The sequence below is a fragment of the Sarcophilus harrisii genome, chromosome 5 (assembly GCF_902635505.1).
Source record: "Sarcophilus harrisii chromosome 5, mSarHar1.11, whole genome shotgun sequence".
NCBI lineage: Eukaryota > Metazoa > Chordata > Mammalia > Dasyuromorphia > Dasyuridae > Sarcophilus > Sarcophilus harrisii.
Window position 1 is genome coordinate 158102600 of NC_045430.1, and position 19758 is coordinate 158122357.

At 32.5% G+C, this 19758-nt stretch overlaps 1 protein-coding gene across 4 annotated transcripts in view; it reads right to left on the reverse strand.

Annotated features, from left to right (window-relative positions):
- Nucleotides 1-2630: 2630 nt before the first annotated feature.
- The window catches only part of TMEM168 (transmembrane protein 168), a 43768-nt gene continuing 26640 nt past the window's right edge, over nucleotides 2631-19758 (reverse strand). For all 4 annotated transcript variants that reach the window (XM_003771517.4, XM_031938833.1, XM_031938834.1 and 1 more), the window contains 3 exons: nucleotides 14505-14647; nucleotides 9646-9920; nucleotides 2631-4478 (listed from right to left, as the gene is read on the reverse strand). In XM_003771517.4, the coding sequence (XP_003771565.1) occupies nucleotides 3931-4478; nucleotides 9646-9920; nucleotides 14505-14647 (966 nt within the window). In that variant the 3' untranslated portion in view covers nucleotides 2631-3930. The remainder of the gene's footprint in view (nucleotides 4479-9645; nucleotides 9921-14504; nucleotides 14648-19758) is intronic.

Genomic DNA, 19758 nt, shown 5'->3' on the forward strand with positions numbered 1-19758 from the left:
CTTTCTAACTAAATATGTGGTTACTCTACTTTGTTCTTGAGTAAAATTTTTCTTTTCATGAATAATTTTGATTGCTAAAACGTCTATATTTTTCTAGTAGGGAGAAACCTAACTAACTGCAAAATTCCAAGTTTAATCTCAAAGAAGCTATGATGAAAAGTTTCGTAAGAGTCCTAAATAAATAACAAGCATAACATTTAAATTTTTAAAACAAAATTATAGAAGCTAATCTGAACTCATTTTTCATCTACAAGTTTGACACTATGAAACATTCATTATAGATACTAGATTTATTGTTGTCCTTTCTTCTAATTTTATAAAATTTGAGGACCACAAAATGGCTATTTTCTGCAATATAATTTCCATGACTTTGACCTATTACTGTCCAGCACTTTGGGAATGCTAATAAAGTAGAACATGTTGGGCACCTATAGTGTTAGCAGGGAAATATTTCTGACTGCCAGAATTGATACAGGATTCAGATCTGGAAGAGATCTTAAAGGTCATTTAGCTGGAACTCTATTTTCCCCATGAGAAAATTGAGACTCAGAGAAGTTAAGTAAGGCTTTTGAAGTTACACAGAGAGGTAAGTACAGGTGGCATTAAAAGTTCAGCTATCCTGACTCTAAAGCTCTTTATAGCACCAACTGAGAAATTATTTTTTTGGAGCAGAAATTTTCATTTGTTCCATAAATGTGTACAGTGCCTACCACTTTGTGTAAGGCTCTGTGATGGGTGATGAGGGTGAAACAGTTCATGATTTTGTAGAGCTTACAATCTTGTGGTTATAAATAGAGGGGATATTAAAAGTACTGATAGGTCATAATGTAATTCTGTTGAGCTTTTACTAATAAATAAAATCAATTATACATTCATGTAATTAGCCAATGCAATGGCATATTTTCCAAGAAAGTTTGCTTCTGATATAGTTAATGGTAGCCTGAAGAAATGTAATATAAAACATCACTTCTAAACAATAAAACTCTCAATATGAAAGAATATATATTAGAAGTATCCAAAACAGCAAATGTATTTTAGATCAAAATCATTTCAAACAAACAAAAAAATCCATTTAATAAATAGATTTCAATAAAGGTATTTTACTCAAAAAAAAAAAAAATCCACCCACTAACACAGCATAAAAATTCCTTTTTGCTACTAATATAATCTTAAGAAAATGCTGATCATAAAAATGGGCTCTGGAAATAGTTTATCATAGTGTCATATATATAGATAACAAAAATAATTTTTAAAGCTATTAAACAATGATCCAAGCAATTCAAGGAGGAAGGATTTGATCTAAAGGGAAAAAAAACAACCCAACTTTTTTTGAAAAAATGATTGCACATAAATGATTGAAGTGTAACTCATGACTCTATACATAGGGGACAGAACCCACACTCTGTCTTTTATTTATCATATATTCACATTGCATACCTTTTAAAATTGGCTGCAGAAATACTTTTATGGTTTTAGAAAGGCACAAACTTTGAGGAAACAAATGAAGCCAAATTCATTTTCTATTAAATAAATACATCCAAATTATCCATTGTGGGGGGCAGGGTGCATATGTGAAAAAATGATTGAATTCCATGCCTCTTATTACAAGTTAATTCCTTTCTAAATATGTGGTATAACCAAAGTAATACTGAGACTGATGAAAACCATTCCACATATTCTCTATCACACAACTGTGAAAATAAGTTTCATTACTTTATAGTTAAACCATATAAAATTCCAAATAGGAAAAATGGAATGCTTTATCAACTAAAATCCCAATCTAGCCACTGGCATTTAATGAATCATGTGCAGAGTTCATTGGCATCTAGGACAGTAACTTCAGAAAAGCTTTCACAAATTCCAAGCTAACTGGCTTTAACATGGTCATTTTCATTTTTCTGTTAGTGGGGGTAGCTCTCAAAATTCATTAATTTTTAAGCATTTACACAAAGCTCAAGCCCCATTTTCCCAAAAGTTCTTTCTTGGCCCCATTTTCCCTCCAAAGACAATGCTTATCCTATCAGAAATCGGTAAAAGGGAACATGTATCAAAAATAACTATAAAGCTTTGTAGTCCTAAACATTTTCTTTTTTTTTCAAATTTCTTTTTCAGGATTCTTTTTCTTGATGTTTATCTTTAAATAAAAAAAAAAAAGTGATGTGCTAGTGAAGCTTCTAGGAAATTTGAAAAAAAAAAGATATGCTAATGAATTTGGAAAAAATAAGTTTTTATTAATTAAACTCTTTTTTGAAGCTATAGTATTTCTTTCTTTCTTTTTTTGCCAGGCAATCAGGGTTAAATGACTTGCCCATGGTCACACATCTAGTAAGTGTCAAGTGTCTGAGACCAGATTTGAACTCTGATCTTCCTGCCTCCAAGGTTGCTGCTCTAACCACTGTACTGATGAGCTGCTCCACCACAGGCTTTTAATGCCTATAAAGTTTTTCTTGCCTTTAAGATTCACTAAATTATTAGCAAAATAAATTATTTTATGGGTTTTATGTTACCACACATTACTTAAAATGTTGGACAGATTCACTATTATGTTATATATACCAGAATTTAGTAGACTGGAACAATGTGTTATGGATAATGGGATGCACTTATCCATGATCTTTTAGCAACTTATCTATTAGTAACTAGATCCTCAATTTTTACATGTAGAAAGAGGTAGATGTAAGGTAAAGTTTCAATTCTCTGTCAAATTGGGGAAAATGGCTTAATTTTGAAAAGCTACAGTAACTTAAATAGAGAAGTGCTGACAGACCCCCAAATTTAATCCTATTCCTTTCTCAAAAATAGAAATTTAAAATTTGAGAAATTATGAGTAAGAGTAGGGAGTGAACCATCCCTCAGGGAATACACTGATCACAGACTACTGTTTAAATATAGAAAATATTGTGGTTAAAAATTTCTTAAGTTATCACATTTTGACAAAACTGTTAATATTAAATATTTTAACATAATATATCATGTGTGTGTCAATAGAAAACTTACCAGCCTAAACTAAATAATATTAATTTTTATGTGGTGAAAAATAATAAATTTTATGGAAGAACATGAGCACTGATGAGCCAGAATAACCTTTTTTTTTTTTTTTTGATTAATATATTCTGACTTAAGACAATTCCTTGCAAGAAGAGATTGAGTTTTTTTGGAAGGTTTATGCATTTAACATTTTCTGTCCTTAAGAAAATGTGAAATGACCCTGAGATAAGACTATAAAATTGTCCAGTCTTTTGATTCAGGTGCTACCAACAATGCATGCAAAAGTAATTTCTATTTCGCCTTTAGCCTATCATACCTAAATGGATTACAGCTAATCTGACTAATTTTGAATTCTATGCTCTCTTAATGGTCACAGCAAAGGCATCTCAAGGCACTGGCCTGCATGCTTTGCATATTTGTACTATAAAACATTCATTATAGGAAGGATCTTTTCTATTTACAATAGGCATGGGGACTTTCTAATGGTCTTAACTCAGTCTTTAATACTATTCAGAGCAAGAGATTTTTTTACACCCATTTTTTTTCCCCCCATAATAGTAGCCAAGGAAGTTTGTTGTACATGCTCTAGTTTCCTCCTAGAAAATAAGGCATTTTTGTTCTTGGATGATTATTTCAGAGCAGTCTTCCCCTCCTCTCCCCAATATATGTGAACTTGCAACCTTTTTTCAAATTGTACAGTCACATTAGATCTTATACACTTACAGAGAAATTTGGTTACAAATGTTATTCACCAAGCACACACTTTTTAGTTTAAAATAATAGAGTTTCCAACCCTTTGCATATACTGGCAATTGCTTAAGAAAACAGTGCAACTATAAAGTAGCAAGAAACTTTCACGCACAAAAAATAGTATATAAAAAGTGGCAGGTTAGTCATTTTTGATAGTAAAAGACTCTGTCATGTTCCATCTTTGGTTCCTAATTATGATTTGACAAGTTTGAAGCCTTGTCCTGTGTCCAGCACAGCAGGAAGAAACCACCTCATTTTTAACCTTTTCAAGCACCTAAAACAAGCTTTGCAGATCCAGAAAAGGTTTAGGCCACAAAGCCAGTTTGCCAAATGGACTAGAGGGTATGTAACACGAGGAAAGTATAACATCCAGTGCTTGGCAACATCACTTCCTGTTGGCAAATGCAAAGTGTAGTCGCTCCATCTTTTGGACACACCATATACTGCTTTCACAGCACGCCCCTTTTCGGCCCAGCTGATGTTGCTGTTAGCATTACAGTTGTATTCTACCCAGTCTCTTGTAAAGTCACCAAGCTGTGCAGGGTCAGCTTCTTCAAGGTCCACCACCTTGGTCATCTCGGCTCCCTGCACTGCAATATATTGATCATTAATTTTTCTCACTTCTTTAATCCACGGGATTGAGTTCTCACTATCTAGTACAATAATAAGTCGGGAACAGAAAGAACCATTCTTTTCTCTCCACCATTCCAAAAGTGTGTCAAGTCGTAATGTGTCTCCACCTACAAAAAAAAGTGAAAAATCAACAGTAAGATGTCTGAAGATATCTGGATTAAGGAAACTGAGGTGGAGATTTTAGGAATGGTCTGTGATAGGGCTAATATTTGCCAGCATTTCCCTGATGACACTTCTTTCCCCTCTACCCACAACACTGGGTACCTCCTCCAGGCGCCTCTTTCCACAGGGATTAGATATACCTTTTGAATTTCTACAAAAGGTGACAAATCCACAAAAGGAATTTGATTGGCTCCAGTTCCCCCATCACAGCTTTTTGGTCACCTAAAGCCATATAAAGTCCTAGTTGTAGTAGCTGAGGAGCCTCTGACTTAGTGGTTTTCTGATGACCATTAAGGTCACAATATTCCTCACCATATTTCCCATGCTATAAGTATTTTCATATGGAAGATGGTAAGGCATCCAGAAAAGTTAAATGCTACTATGTGTTATGTTAAAATGAAGGAAAACAGTTCAAGATTTGCAGGTTAACTCTGGAATATAATAAAGAGGGATGGTGTCAAAACTGCTTCCGACAAGGTCACACAATTCATTACTGGCAACACTGGAATTAAAGCCCAGTACCTTTGCAATTATTATCATGGCGCTAGTCATTTTATTTACATTTCAGATTAATAAACTCCAAATTCTTGGAATTAAATATACAATCTAAAACTTAAAGATCTCCTTTTATAGGAGACATTTAAAAAACCAGATATGACTAGTTAAAAAACAAAAGTTATCCTATTTGCATAAAAAGAAGATTTAATGAGATAGTCAAGAAACTTGTTTAATAAATTTGAATATGACTTATTTTAAAAGGAAGTTTATTTATGAGAAAATTATTATGAGAAAAATGATTTAATAACCAATTTCATATACAGGACCGAAATATCTTAATTTTTGCTTTTTTTCCATTAAAATCCCAGTCTCACAAGGACATTCCTCACCTTGTCCCTCAATTCACCCAACCCAGACCAACTTAGCTAGGTGCAATTTTTGTCATAACTGCACCATTGTTCAAGTAGGACTGGGTGGAGAATCACTTTTTTTGTAGAGGCAGAATGATCTGAGAGTGATGACATGATCAAATATATGTTTCCCAGTGCCTTATAAGAAAAAACCCACCTTTCACTCAGAGTGAAATATTACTCTCAGGGATACCACTCTTCCAAAGGTATTTAAACATTCCATGACTTTCATGAAAGATCTTTGGTTATGAGAGACCACTGACCTCAATTTATTTATTATTTGCTACTCTAATAAGCTAATTATTAATAACCCAGAAACTCTCGCAGGCTTTTCATTTGTCCAGTTTAATAAGGAAGATCAATTATATTGAATTTAACTAATATATTATTTTTATCTGTCCTGATTTTTGATGGATAAGGACTGAAAGATTTAATTTTACTAGAGGTACTATGAATGGTTTTTATTTTTTAAATGTTTCTAGTTCAGAAGAATAGAAGATAACTACACAAATGTTCCAAGAACATCTAAAATAGGAGTGTCAAATCCATGGGTAGCCTACAACACTGCAGAGGGAAGAACCAGATTAAAATTGGGAAATATTTAACAAAATAAACATACAATACAGAGAATGTTAATACTGAACATTCCAGGCATCCTGTCCTTGTGGAGAAAATAGAGTTGTAGACTAGGAAATATTAAAATCAGAATATTCTGATTTTCTAAATCTAAATCTACAGGGATTCTTAAATATAGTTTAGTGGCCTGTTTCTATTTGAGTTTGATATCACTAATGTAAGGTATTTAAATTTCAGAGTTTGCTGTGTGGTTTCATAATTATCCTTCATTTAAACTGGTATATAAGAAAAAAGTCAAATATTAAACTCAGGAAAGCAATGGTCTGAGTTTTTTTCCTTATTTCTCCATTATTCCTTCCACGTAGCTAGGTGCTGGTAAAAGAAAGTCAAAAAATATACTGATTTATCTCATTATGCCACTAATGCTTACCCTAAGTGGAGTCAATACTATTGCTTAGAAATGCTTCAATTTGGGATGTCCTGATTTTTATCAGCCCCAAGGGCAACTATTTCAAGTATTTTTCTCTTTCAGTTCAACACAACAGATGATCACAGATGATGTATACTTGCATTTTCAGTTAAAAGACTGATACCATCTAATAAGAAATTCTCTTTAACTCATATCTCTTCATACTTCAAAACTTTTCAATATCTTTATCCCCTCTCTTTTTTCCCTACAAATGAGATGGTCCCTATTCCTTGCCAAAGTGAATTCAATTATGTTTTTCCTTAATTCAATTAATTCTCATTTCTTTGAGAAACTTGTTCCAGCAAGTAAGTCATTCAAATGAAAAAGGTAATTTTGATCTCAACAAGTATGAGAAACTTGGGATGAGAACTATCATCAGAACATGTCTCAAGATAAGGAAAAGAAAATGCAGAGAAGATACTATTTTTAAGAAAGTATACATACATATGAGAATCCAGGAAACAGAGGAGAAATGCATGTTTGACAGTATTTGGATAAAGATTAATGGAGATTAATTATAAATAAAGATTATATATATTATATATATATATATATATATATAGATTATATATATATTATATAAATATAAATAAAGATTAATTAAGAATGGTACTGTTATCAGGGATGGGAAAGTTGGGAATCAAATTGGGAAAATATAAAAAGAAATAACTCAGCACCTAAAAAACCCTAAAATTTTAAAAGGATATATAGAGAAGAACTGTATATCCAGAGTCAGCCTCAGATTCAGAAAGACTAGGGATTACATCTGGCCTTGGACTTAAAACTCTTATGAGTTTTGACATAAAACTTGCAGCCAACAACGATATTATATTCAGTGATAAATATTAAATGGTATGGTTATCAATTTGCAAATGATAAAGATGGGAAGGTTAGGTAATATTCTAGATGATCAAAATAAGATATAAAGATCCTTAGAGGTTAGAAAATTGGGCTGAATTTCATAAGATGAAATTTAATAAGGGAAAATGTAAAGTTTTATACTTGGGTCCAAGAAATCAGCTTCACAAGGAAAAGGGGGAGCCAAAGCTAAAAATCAGTTTAAATGAAAAAAAAAAAATCTAAGCATCTGTCAGGAGTCAAAAGTTTAAGTCTGACAGAAAAACTAATTTGATCTTGAACTGTATTAAGAGACATAGCTTCTGTGAATTGGAATATAATGATAGTCCTACTATCTTCTTCTCTGGTCAGACTATAGCTGCTAGTTATCCAATCAATAAGCAGAACTAGACCTGAACTATATATGGAGGTACAAAGAAAAGCTAAAACATACACTGTCTGTGTCCTCAAAGAGCTCAAATTCTATTATGGAAGACAACATGTAAAAAACTATTTACATATGATATAGAGGGAATAGATGAAAGCTAATCTTCAATATTGTGTTCCTTCCTAGACACCACCCTTCTCAAGTAGAGAAATATAATGGGCTGAAGTTCTTGAGTCATTGCACTGAGTTCCCAAGCACTTGATGCTAATTAGCAATTGGACAATACTCTATTAATATATGCTTGAAGAAAGAATGGCCCTGTCCATTCTGTGCAAGTTTGATGTGTTGTAATGAGAGATCCATAGAGGATTTGGGGGTGAGGGGGTGGGGGGGTGGAATGTGAGAGCCAGAGGCACTGCTGGCCAGATTCGTGCAGCAATTGCTCTCATTTCCTGTCGCCATTCCCCTTCACCTCTATAAAGAATAAAGATCAAGGATTTTCCCTTATTCTGACAGGTTGATTTTAATATATTCTAGGTGCTAAACGCGGTCATCACAGAGAAATATCACAAATTTCTAATTTCAGCAACTAAAATAATTAGCTCAAAAAGCATTTAATTTCATCTTCAAAGACTTTCACTAATACTAATATATTTTAAGCTCACTCTTGAATAACCAATATTTTATATTGATTTGCAGTAAACCTACTGATGCCATATTTATTCTCTTTTTTCACTCAACAGCTGTATTCTTTATCATTTTGCTAATAACTTCTCAGAGCACAATAATTTAAGGTTAATAATAATTGTATATATAATATGTAAACATATTATATATGTAATATGAAATATATTATAATATATAAATTAGTAATAATAATAATAGCTGCTCCATCTAAAATACTTGTTGGTCTTTTTTCTCTCTTGAATCTTACTATAAACTTTCTTAATTTACAAGCATTTTATAACAACATCTATTATTAAAGATGAACTATATACTGTTATTTTACTGAAATAGAGAAAACAGATGATTTAGAAACAGAATACTCTCTCATGTTCCTAAGAAAAGATGTTTTAAATAGGTGCAACTAGATCAACATTCTTAATGACTAAAAATACCTGGACTTAACTATATGTTATCAACAGGCTTAAAAGTAAGAAAATGTTTTTATATTTATCTCCCTCGGACAATAATTCAAAGAAAACATTCTAAACTCTCAGAAGTCATGTGATGGGATTCAACCAAATGATCATTAATGTGGCTTCCAACTTCAAAATTCTTGAGATTGTATATATCCACAAATATGTTTCTTATTTTATATTTTCAAGTTGCCTAACATTATCAGAAAATTCTATCATTTTAAGAGCCGGGAGGGATATTACAGGTTAAATCCAACCTCCTCATATGATAGCTAAATGGAGGACCCTAAAGGTTAACTCATTTATTCAGTTAGTGACAGAGAAAGGAATAGAATCCCTGATTCCTTATTTGTAAAAGATACTATTCTTTCAACTATGCTACCCTTTCTGAATTAAAATTGAATACTTTTTTCACTGCCATCTTTGAAATAAATAAATAACAAAATGAAGTACTAAAAAACTTCTGTTCTTACAATTCACAAAGCCCTTGAAATGCTTTATTTGTAGAAGGTAGACAGCTTTTAAAAAATACTCTGTAGTATTAATGCTGAAAATCTATGTATTTAAAAAAAAATCAAATCACTGGGTTTAAAATAGTAAGATTCTTTCCCTTTAAACTGCTATGATTCTCTTCTTTAATCCAGAAGACTTTTCTCTAATAGCAATTTAAGTTATCCCTAGTAAAGAGATTTCATATGACCAAGAACTCAGTGTATGGACAATAACTAAGAGGAACCTACAGGTCTATATTGATAAAAATATTTTCAACATTTAAAAAGTCTAACAGTGGATTACCTGCCAGAGCCCATTCTCCTGTACCATGAGTGTGACCACTGTAATATAAAACATAAGTGTCATGTCTGGGTCCATCTGTAGTCCGAAGTTCAAGGAAAGCTTTGAGCTTGGAATGCAGAGTATCCAAAGAAAATCCACTTGTGGAATAGTCACAGCCATATGTTTCAATCATGTGATATGCAAAAAAACGTTGAATAGCATTAAGCATGCCAGTAGACCTCAAGTTCAACTCCTGAACATGATCTGGAGGAAGAAGTGTTGGCTGACCATCAGGACTATAGAAAAAACAAATAAACAGAAGAATGAATTAAATTGGAAGGATGCTAAAGATCATATGAGCCAGATGTTCATAACCATTTTTACATCATGGACTCCCTTCGGCAGGATGGTAAGGTCTAAGATTCCCCTCTAAGAATAATACTTTTAAATGCACAAAATAAAATATATAGGAAATCAATTATATTGAAATGTAGTTATTTAAAAAAAAATGTTAAGCCCAAGTTCATAGGTTCCACATTAAGAACCCTAGATTTAAGCCAACCTCTTTATACAAAAGTGTTAATTCTTAAAAAAATATATTTTTTTAAAATCTCCTTATTGCTTTCCTAAAATTAAGTTTTCCGAGTAGAAAAGAGAATTCCAAGCAACCAAGAGGTTCTTTTACATTACCAATGTAATTCAGTATTTTAAAAATACCAATGTAAAAGATACTATTGAACTAAAGAAGAAATAATGGCAGCCACTGCTTTACGCTGGGAAAATCAAAATATGAGTACCAAAACGTCTCTGGAACAACACTCTGTAGAGACACTGCTATCTTTAGCATCTCATTTGTAATTGTAGGCAAAAAGAAATTGTTAATAATATTTTTTAGAAAAAAAAGATTGTTTTGCTACATATTTTAAGGTAAAATTCATTTAAAAATTGAATGGGGGTTAATAAAGAAAAAGGATGTCAAGTTAATGTCAAGTTAAAATCTCAAAATAAAAATTATTGAACACTTCAATTATCTACTTAATAATCCTTTATAAAGACCTATTTTAAATGTGAAAATTAACTTCAAACTTAAATTAAAGAGAGGGATATATTTGAAAATGAAGGTGATACAAAACAATGGTTACATTTTTTTATTTCAAAGTGAATGTAGAAGCTGCAAGCCTTTCCAAATAAGAAAAGCATAACACAGTAAGCAATAAATGAACCAAAAAGGCATTTATTTATCCTAATAGATACATAATATGTAAGGCACCCTTAAAAGTGAAATAAGCTATAATTTATTTAATTAAGAACTCTTAAGATTCAATTTAGGAGATCACTCTTCATGACTAAATCAAAGACTTAAGATCTCAAAAAATGATGAATTTACTTGAATCTAGACCTCATACTTATAAACTGACAAAAAGGAAAATGACAAATGTTGGAAGAGCCATGGGAAAACAAGCACGGTGATGCTCCATTGGTAGAACCAATAATGTCACTATGGAAATCAATTTGAAACAATGAAGAAAAAGTTAATCTTAGTAGGTCAACACCCTAAAGAGATAAAACAAAGAGGAAAAAGTTCCATATGTAAAAAATATTTACAATTAGGCAATTAGCATTTACTAAACACCACTTTATTTTTTAATCTTTTTATCTTCAAAACATGTGCATAGATAATTTTCAACTCTTGCAATACTTGGTGTTCCAATTTTTTTCCCTTTCCTTTCTCCTCACCCTCTCCCCTAGAGGGCAAGTAATAAAATATATGTTAAACATGTGCAATTCTTCTATACACATTTCCACAATTATAGCTGCATAAGAAAAATCAGACCAAAAAGTTAAAAATGAGAGAAAACAAAATGCAAACAACAACAACAACAACAAAAAGAAGAAAATACTATATTGTGATCCATACTCAGTCTCCACAGATCTCTCTCTGGATGCATCTGGTTGCATCTGGCCAATTAGCATTGGCCCAAATCATCTTGCTATTAAGAAGAGCCATGTCTATCAGAATTGATCACCATATAATTTTGTTGCTGTGTACAATGTTCTCTTGGCTCTATTCACTTCACTTAGCATCAGTTCATGTAAATCTCTCCAGGTATCTCCTCATGTTTTAATTTAGAATAATATTCCATAACATTCATGTATCATAACTTACACAGCCATTTTCCAAATGATGGGTATCCACTCAGTTTCCAGTTTTCTACTACAAAGAGGGCTGCCACAAACATTTTTGCACATGTGGGTCCCTTTCCCTCCTTTAACATCTCTTTGGAATACAGGCCAAGTAGAAACACTGCTGTATCAAAGGGTGAGCACAGTTTGGTAGTCCTTTGGGCATAGCTCCAAACTGCTCTCCAGAATGGTTGGATCAGTTCACAACTCCATCAACAATATAGTAGTATCCCAGTTTTCCCATATCTTCTCCAATGTACATTATCTTTCCTGTATCTTAGTTGATCTGAGAAACTAAGCATCACTTTAAAATGGTGGAAAAAACAATATATTTGAAGTCTAATATCCTGGACTCAAATCCTATCTGGGATCTCTTGCTATTTGAATGAATTTGGATAAGTAATTTCAACTTTCTGGTCCTCAGAGACCCCTCACTTGTAAAACAAGGGGCCAGGATTATATGATTCCTGACGTCCCTTTGGTCAGAATGTGGTTCAGTGGTAGAATGATGAGCCTGGAGTCATAAAGTTCAGAATTCAAATCTGATCTCACATACTTATTAGCTGTATGACCCTGGGCAAGTGACTTAACTCTGACTTAAACTGAAGAAGGAAATAGCAAACCACTGCAGTATTTTTGCTAAGAAAACTCCAGGGACAATTAGTTCACAGAGTCATGAAGAGACAGCACAACTAACCAGCAACAAGGTCCCTCTAAATTATCCTGTGACCTTTTGAATCTTTCTTTTCTATTCTATATGTTATTACTATAGTACATAATTCTTTATTACCTCTTGTCTAGACACTGCTCAGTGGCTTCAAACTTCTTAGCCTGACATTTAAATTTTTTTTTTTTTACAATTAAATGCCATTCTATCTTCCCAAGCTTTATTTTGTATACTGAAGTCAAACAAGGCAATTTGTCAGTCTCTACTGACACCACATTTTCCCTATTTTTTTCATCTTAGCTCATACTGTTAATAATGTCCTCCTACTTCTTCATGACCTCTACCAATTGAAATCCCATTCAACTGTTATTGCTTAGCTCAAATGCCTTCTTGTACGTGGAGGCTCACCCCCATCAGTAATGACCTCTATCTCATGGACCTCATTGTAACACTCTGTGCCTTTCTTAAGTACTTATATATTATTTTGTCTACTGTAATAGTCCAAGACTCTGAATCTAAGAACTTCGGAAAATAACAATGCTTTCAGTCCAGTGTTCTCAAACATCCTGGGAAGCAATACCTGGGGAAATACAGCCTAGCAATTTCTACTGCAATTGTTTCAGTCATGAGCTATTGAAAACACAGAAAAAAATTTGTTGCCAAAGTCCTTGGTATTGTTAAATGGTTCACTATTGAAAAATGATATGACTTTATCAATGGGACTGTTGAAGAAGAGACATTTCTGTACTTCGCCACTACGTGGTTAAAAACCATGAAGTTTTTCCATCTGACCGGCAGCTGAGACCTTCCATTTGGGCTATTTCTTTCACTGGAACATGAGTTCCTGGAGAATAAGGATTATCTTATTTTTCCATTTGTATTACCAGCACTTAGAAGAATTCCCTGATGTTATACTCTGCATATAAATGCTTTATTCATATTTTTATACCTATCACAGTTTTTTCTATTAGACCATAAACTCTTTGAACAATGTACTTAATAAACAGTGGCAATGGAAAAATCACTAGTTGTAAAATCAAGGAACCTCAGTTGTCTTGACTTGAAAACTGGGACATTGATGCATTGTTGGTGGAGTTGTGAACGAATCCAACCATTCTGGAGAGTAGTTTGGAACTATGCTCAAAAAGTTAGCAAACTGTGCATACCCTTTGATCCAGCAGTGTTACTACTGGGCTTATATCCCAAAGAGATTATAAAGAAGGGAAAGGGACCTGTATGTGCACGAATGTTTGTGGCAGCCCTTTTTGTAGTGGCTAGAAACTGGAAACTGAATGGATGTCCATCAGTTGGAGAATGGCTGAAAAAATTGTGGTATATGAATATTATGGAATATTACTGTTCTGTAAGAAATGACCAACAGGATGATTTCAGAAAGGCCTGGAGAGACTTACACGAACTGATGCTGAGTGAAATGAGCAGGACCAGGAGATCATTATATACTTCAATAACAATACTATATGATGACCAGTTCTGATGGACCTGGCCATCCTCAGCAACGAGATCAACCAAATCATTTCCAATGGAGCAGTAATGAACTGAACCAGCTATGCCCAGAGAAAGAACTCTGGGAGATGACTAAAAACCATTACATTGAATTCCCCAATCCCTATATTTATGCCCACATGCATTTTTGATTTCCTTCACAAGCTAATTGTACAATATTTCAGAGTCTGATTCTTTTTGTACAGCAAAATAACGTTTTGGTCATGTATAAAAAAACAAAACAAAAAACTGTGTATGTATAGTAAAACAATTCCCATTCAAATCTCATTTTACTTGCTATTTGGAAACTTGTATGATATTGGGGAAATCAATTAATATACCTAGGCCTCAATGTCTCATATAATGAATGATCTAGATTAAATTTTCTTTAAAATCCCTTCTGTTTCTAATTTTTTAATTCATATTTTTAATATAATGCTTATAGTTGTAAAAAATATTAACTAAAATTGATTTAAACTTAATATGTGCTTACAAATATTGTAGTAATAGTACTGAATCACCATACCTGCAGAAGTTGGTTGGAATCACAACGGCATATCCAACACATGTTCCTCCTAAACAATTACCCAGTTCATGAAAGAGTCCATGAGCCATGGATTCCAATGGTAAAACAATAAGAAACATGCTCAAGAAGATTCCATTTGTTGGCTAGATAAAACAAAAAGATCATTTATCAAATGTTTTTCACATTTCAATTAAACAAACTATCTCACACCTCTAAACAAAAACCACCAAAGCCTTTCAGACCTTTTCAACCTAGAACCTTCATTTAAATTCTAATTCCATTTAAATTCTAACTCTAATAGCTGTGTGACCTAGAATAAGTCAATCACTAGATAGAATAAGTTAGCTCACTGGACTTCAGTTTTCTCATTTATAAGAGAAGAATTGGACCAGAAATTTATAATAATATCTTTGCAAAGATATAAGTCATTTGCTGATAAATCAGTGTGAGGAAAAATTATCTTGTATATATAGGACTGGCAGATCCTCCAAACTGCCTAGAAACAGCCATTTCATCTGTAAAATGAGAAGGGTAGATTAGAGAGCCTCTGAGATCTTTTCATACTATCAGTTTATCTAATAATCTTTGAATTTCTTGAATAGTACACATATCTTGATAATTATAGACTTGATAGAAACATTTATACTTAGGCTCTCTAAAAAGACATTACTCTTATGAAAATTAAGAATTTTTGTGAAATTTCTAAATAATTCCTATCATTAGAGGAAAATTTTAGCTGCTGTAGCATGGAAAATGTATACTGCACTCTTCAATGCATTTTCAGATAGAATAAGTCACACATTAAGGTATATATATCCAAGGGGGAGAGTAGGGGTGGAGAGATGACATAACTGTAACTTTAGAAAATAAATCACTTTATAGTAACCCTGAATATCAGAATAATCTTAGATATGGAAAAGCAGGGAAAGAATCTAGGATAGCAGTCTTTTTTATTTCAAAATTTACTCATAATTTTTTTTACTAGTTCAAGGGAAAACATAGAAAGTATCCACCCCTTTCCTATGTGTTGTATATTCATGAATACTATCTTTGGAACTGAGATTACAAGGTAAACACAATAAGCACATTGAATATGAAGTCAAGAGGATCTGGATTCAAGTTCCTGGTCTGGTACTTCTTACTTAATCACGTGATCGTGGACAAGGGATATTAAATCTCTGTGCTCTAATTAAAATGAGGAAAGAAAAAAAGGTCCCTAACAAGACTTAAATTTATTATTCAATGGAATATGGACTGTCCCTCTCTCTGAATTGACAGCAAAGTTGAAAGAATGAGTACTGTGTATATATAGTAAAACAACTTCCTTTCAAATCTCATTTTACTTGCTATTTGGAAACTTGTGTGATATTGGGGAAATCAATTAATATACCTAGGCCTCATTGCCTCATATAATGAATGATCTAGATTAAATCTTCTTTAAAATCCCTTCTGTTTCTAAGTCTATGATCCTACAAAGTACCATCAAAAACCCTCTTTTTGGGAGGGGTGGGGCTGAAGCAATTGAGGTTAAGTGACTTGCCCAGGGTCACACAGTCAGGACATGTTAAGTGCCTGAGGTCACTAATTTCCACAAAAAATATTATGACTATTGATGTCTCTATTTCATAGAAAAGACTTACTATCCCACCCCCATATTCCCTAATCTAAAATTTTTTAAAATAAAATTTTAAAAGTATATGCATGTGCATACCTGAAACAAATGTAAGTACTCATTTTTAATAAGTATATGCATGTAACACTGTTTTTACTTTCCTAATCCTAATAAATTCTTATGGGTTAACAACACAGCTACTACTATATAATGTAATAGCTGCAATAAAAAAAATATATTACATATATGTATACATATATGGATGGATACATGCTTCATATGCATGTATATAAAATGAAATTGAGGTAAACTGTAGACTTTTACAATTCAAAAATATGAAGTCATTCATAATATATATCTATGAACTATAGAACTGAATCTGTAGGTCACTCAATTGAGATGGCTAATTAAATAATTTAAAATTCCAATTTAAGTGTTCATTGATTAAAGCATGTAATATTTAACACTTAATTCTAGCGAATACAAGAATATATCCCACAGCAGTACAGAACAAAAAATATTATTTCAGTAGTCAATTGTTCACAGTTTTAGATGACTGTGTACATTACCTTGATTGGCAATGAAATAGCTGATTTTAACAGCCTTAAATGTAGAGTTTCCAATATCTTTTAAAAATGTTGTACATTAAGACAGTATTAAAGTATGATTTCTTTTTGAAAAAAAAGTATATATCAGATTTATTTTACAAAGTGAGAAAACAATGCTCTAGAAAAAGAAAAAAAATTTCTTTCTCCCAGGTTTCTTAAGAAGAGATGAGTTAAAAGTTCACCAGTTTTGAAAAATCATTTGCCATATTGAAGCACATTGTTTTAAAAACAATGGAAAATTAGACAAAAAAACAGTAAATGATATACAGTAAATGATTACTAGATTATTTCTGAGTTAGTAGGCCAGAAATGCTACCATACATTCTATTAAGATAAAACAAACAAGTCAAAGAGAGGATAGCTTGGCACTACCTAAATATTCAAAGACCTGTTGGTCATATCCTTAGTTGAACAGATGGCAAACACATCTAGGAGGAGCCAACATGGATTAAGGTTATTTCATCTGTTTTTTCATTTTCAGAAAGCCTGAATATTACTGGTATGTAAAGCACTGAGCCACAGCCTTAGCCTAGAATTCATCTGTGACCTTATTATGCCTATTTTAATTTAAGTAACTACTCGATTGTCACAGACAAGACAGAGAAGTGTGGGTGATAAAGATGAGAAGAATTATCTCTGCATGTTTTTTCTCTAGAATTAGCCTTTCATTTGAGTCAGTCCACTATAAATCTCCAGAACATATCTGAGTTACAAGGACTGGCACACATTGAGTGAAAGAGTAGATAATGAGCTATCTTACATCTGTACATAATGACCTTTTGTCTAAATATGGGCAGTATATGTTAGTACTTTATTTAGAAATTCTTAAGGCTATTATATTTAATTCTCCTTTCTATTTTTTCCTTCTAGCATAAATCCCTATACAGTATGCAAAGCAGTTAGCAGGGATCTTATAAATCAAACTGATATTTACTAGAAGAATTGCTAATTTCGAGCCTACAAAATGAATCATCAAAAGGCTTTGAAAATAAATTGAATTCACGAATCCTAGAACTGAACAAGACCTTAAAAAGTTCATTTAGTTCAATCTCCTTTACACTTGATGAATCTTCTCTATCACATCCCTGATAAGTCGCTATCCAGGCTCAGTCTAAAAACCTCTAGCAATAATACTTTTTAAATTCTTACAAATTTTAATGTTATGCTAATTAAGCTACAAAGGTGAAACCTTTTAAAAGCTAACTAAAATGATGTCACTGGAGGGACAAAAAAATCTAGTATCTCGAAGTAAGGGGGGGGGGAAGAATGAAAGGGAATACAGTATTTGAACACCTCAAATTATATTACATAGCAGCAATCATCAAAACTCCTTGGTACTGGTAAAAAAAAAAAAAAAATAGCCAAGCAGATCAATGAATAGACTAATAAGCAAGAATTAGAAATACATGAACTGGCTGACAAATCTCAAAGCAAAAATTCCTTAAGGAAGGGCTCTTTATTCAATAACAACTGCTGGGAAAACTGGAAATAACTTACAGCATATATTACAGCAAACTCAAAATGTATATTAGCTAAATACTACTTTCTATATTAACAGACTTCTAAACAAAGTAGCTGTCCAAGGATTGAAGACAATCAAATTTCTTCATGATTATGATTGAATGTTGTGTGCATCAAATGTTTTTTTTTTTTTTTTTTTAAAGGATAGTATGAAGAATTCAGAAATGCATGGAAAGGCTATTAATAGTGTAAGCAGAATCAGGAAAACAACATATACAATGACTACAACAATGTAAACAGAAAAAACAACATCACAGGAAGTGATCCCAAGAGAAGAGTTAAGAAAACTAGTTTCTGAACTCTTTACTGCAGATGTGATGGACTTTAGATAAGAATAGTGTGCGCGCGTACTTCTAACATGATTAACATATATAGTCGTTATTTTGGTAAACGTTTATTTTGTCAATCTTTAAATTTTTTTCATTCAAGGAATAACTTTCTGGGGAAAGATTTGTTTGGTAATGAATGGAATGTAAAAAGTTAATAAGTATAAGATAAATTTCTGAAAAAAAAAAGAAGAAAAGAAAACATTAAGTGACTGGGTCTCACTTGTAAACAATATATTTCACTTCCATCTAGCTCTAATTGCTTATAAGTTCTCTACTTAACACCTTCAATTTATTCCTAATTTTGCTGCCTGGACACAACCAGAACAAGTCTCCTTCCCACACCCACATAACAGTTTCAAATATTAAAAACTTAACATCTTCCCTCTAAAGTTCAAGAAAATGTATTCCAAAGTATAAACCTGACATCAGCATTTTAGAGTGTTTCCAAGTATACCCTAAAAAGAGGTCATCTTCCCACTATCTCTCTCAAAGAGATTCTTGGGCAAATTCAATTCTTTGACAAGGATTGGATTTCTTATTTGGGGAATACTTGTTAACTCAAAGATCTACCCTTCTGTTCTAAAACTGAGGCCATCTCTTTGACAAAGGTGCGGATTTGTCTTGGGAATTTCAGATCTTTGTTCAAGATAAAGTAAATGGAACAGAAGCTCTTTCAAGGGTACATGCACTATTTATCTACTTATCTAAGAATATATATTTCCATTTCATCTCTAGAAATCTAAGATTCTGCAATTTGAAATCAACTCAGAAACTCACCATGACTATCCCCAGGTAATCCCCCCATCCCAAACTTTTCAGTTCTTTTTACATGTTCTTTCCTCATGTAGAGTGTGAACTCCTTAAGGGCAAGGACTGTCTCATCCCGCCTTCCTTTTTATCCCTAGCTTAGCATATCACCTAGTACTTATTAGGTGCTTAATATTTATTGACTCTCCCACAGTGTAAACTTTTTAACCTAGTGATATTACTACCAGGTTTATATCTTTAAAAGATTAAAGAAACAAGGACAAGACTTACATATTTTAAAATATTTATAGTGAAGGGCTGGAAACAAAGGGGATGCCCACTAATTAAGCAATGTCTGAACAAATTATGGTATATTAAGGTAATAGTAATAAATGGTGAAAGGGATAAATTCAGAGAAAACAGTATATACATGAACT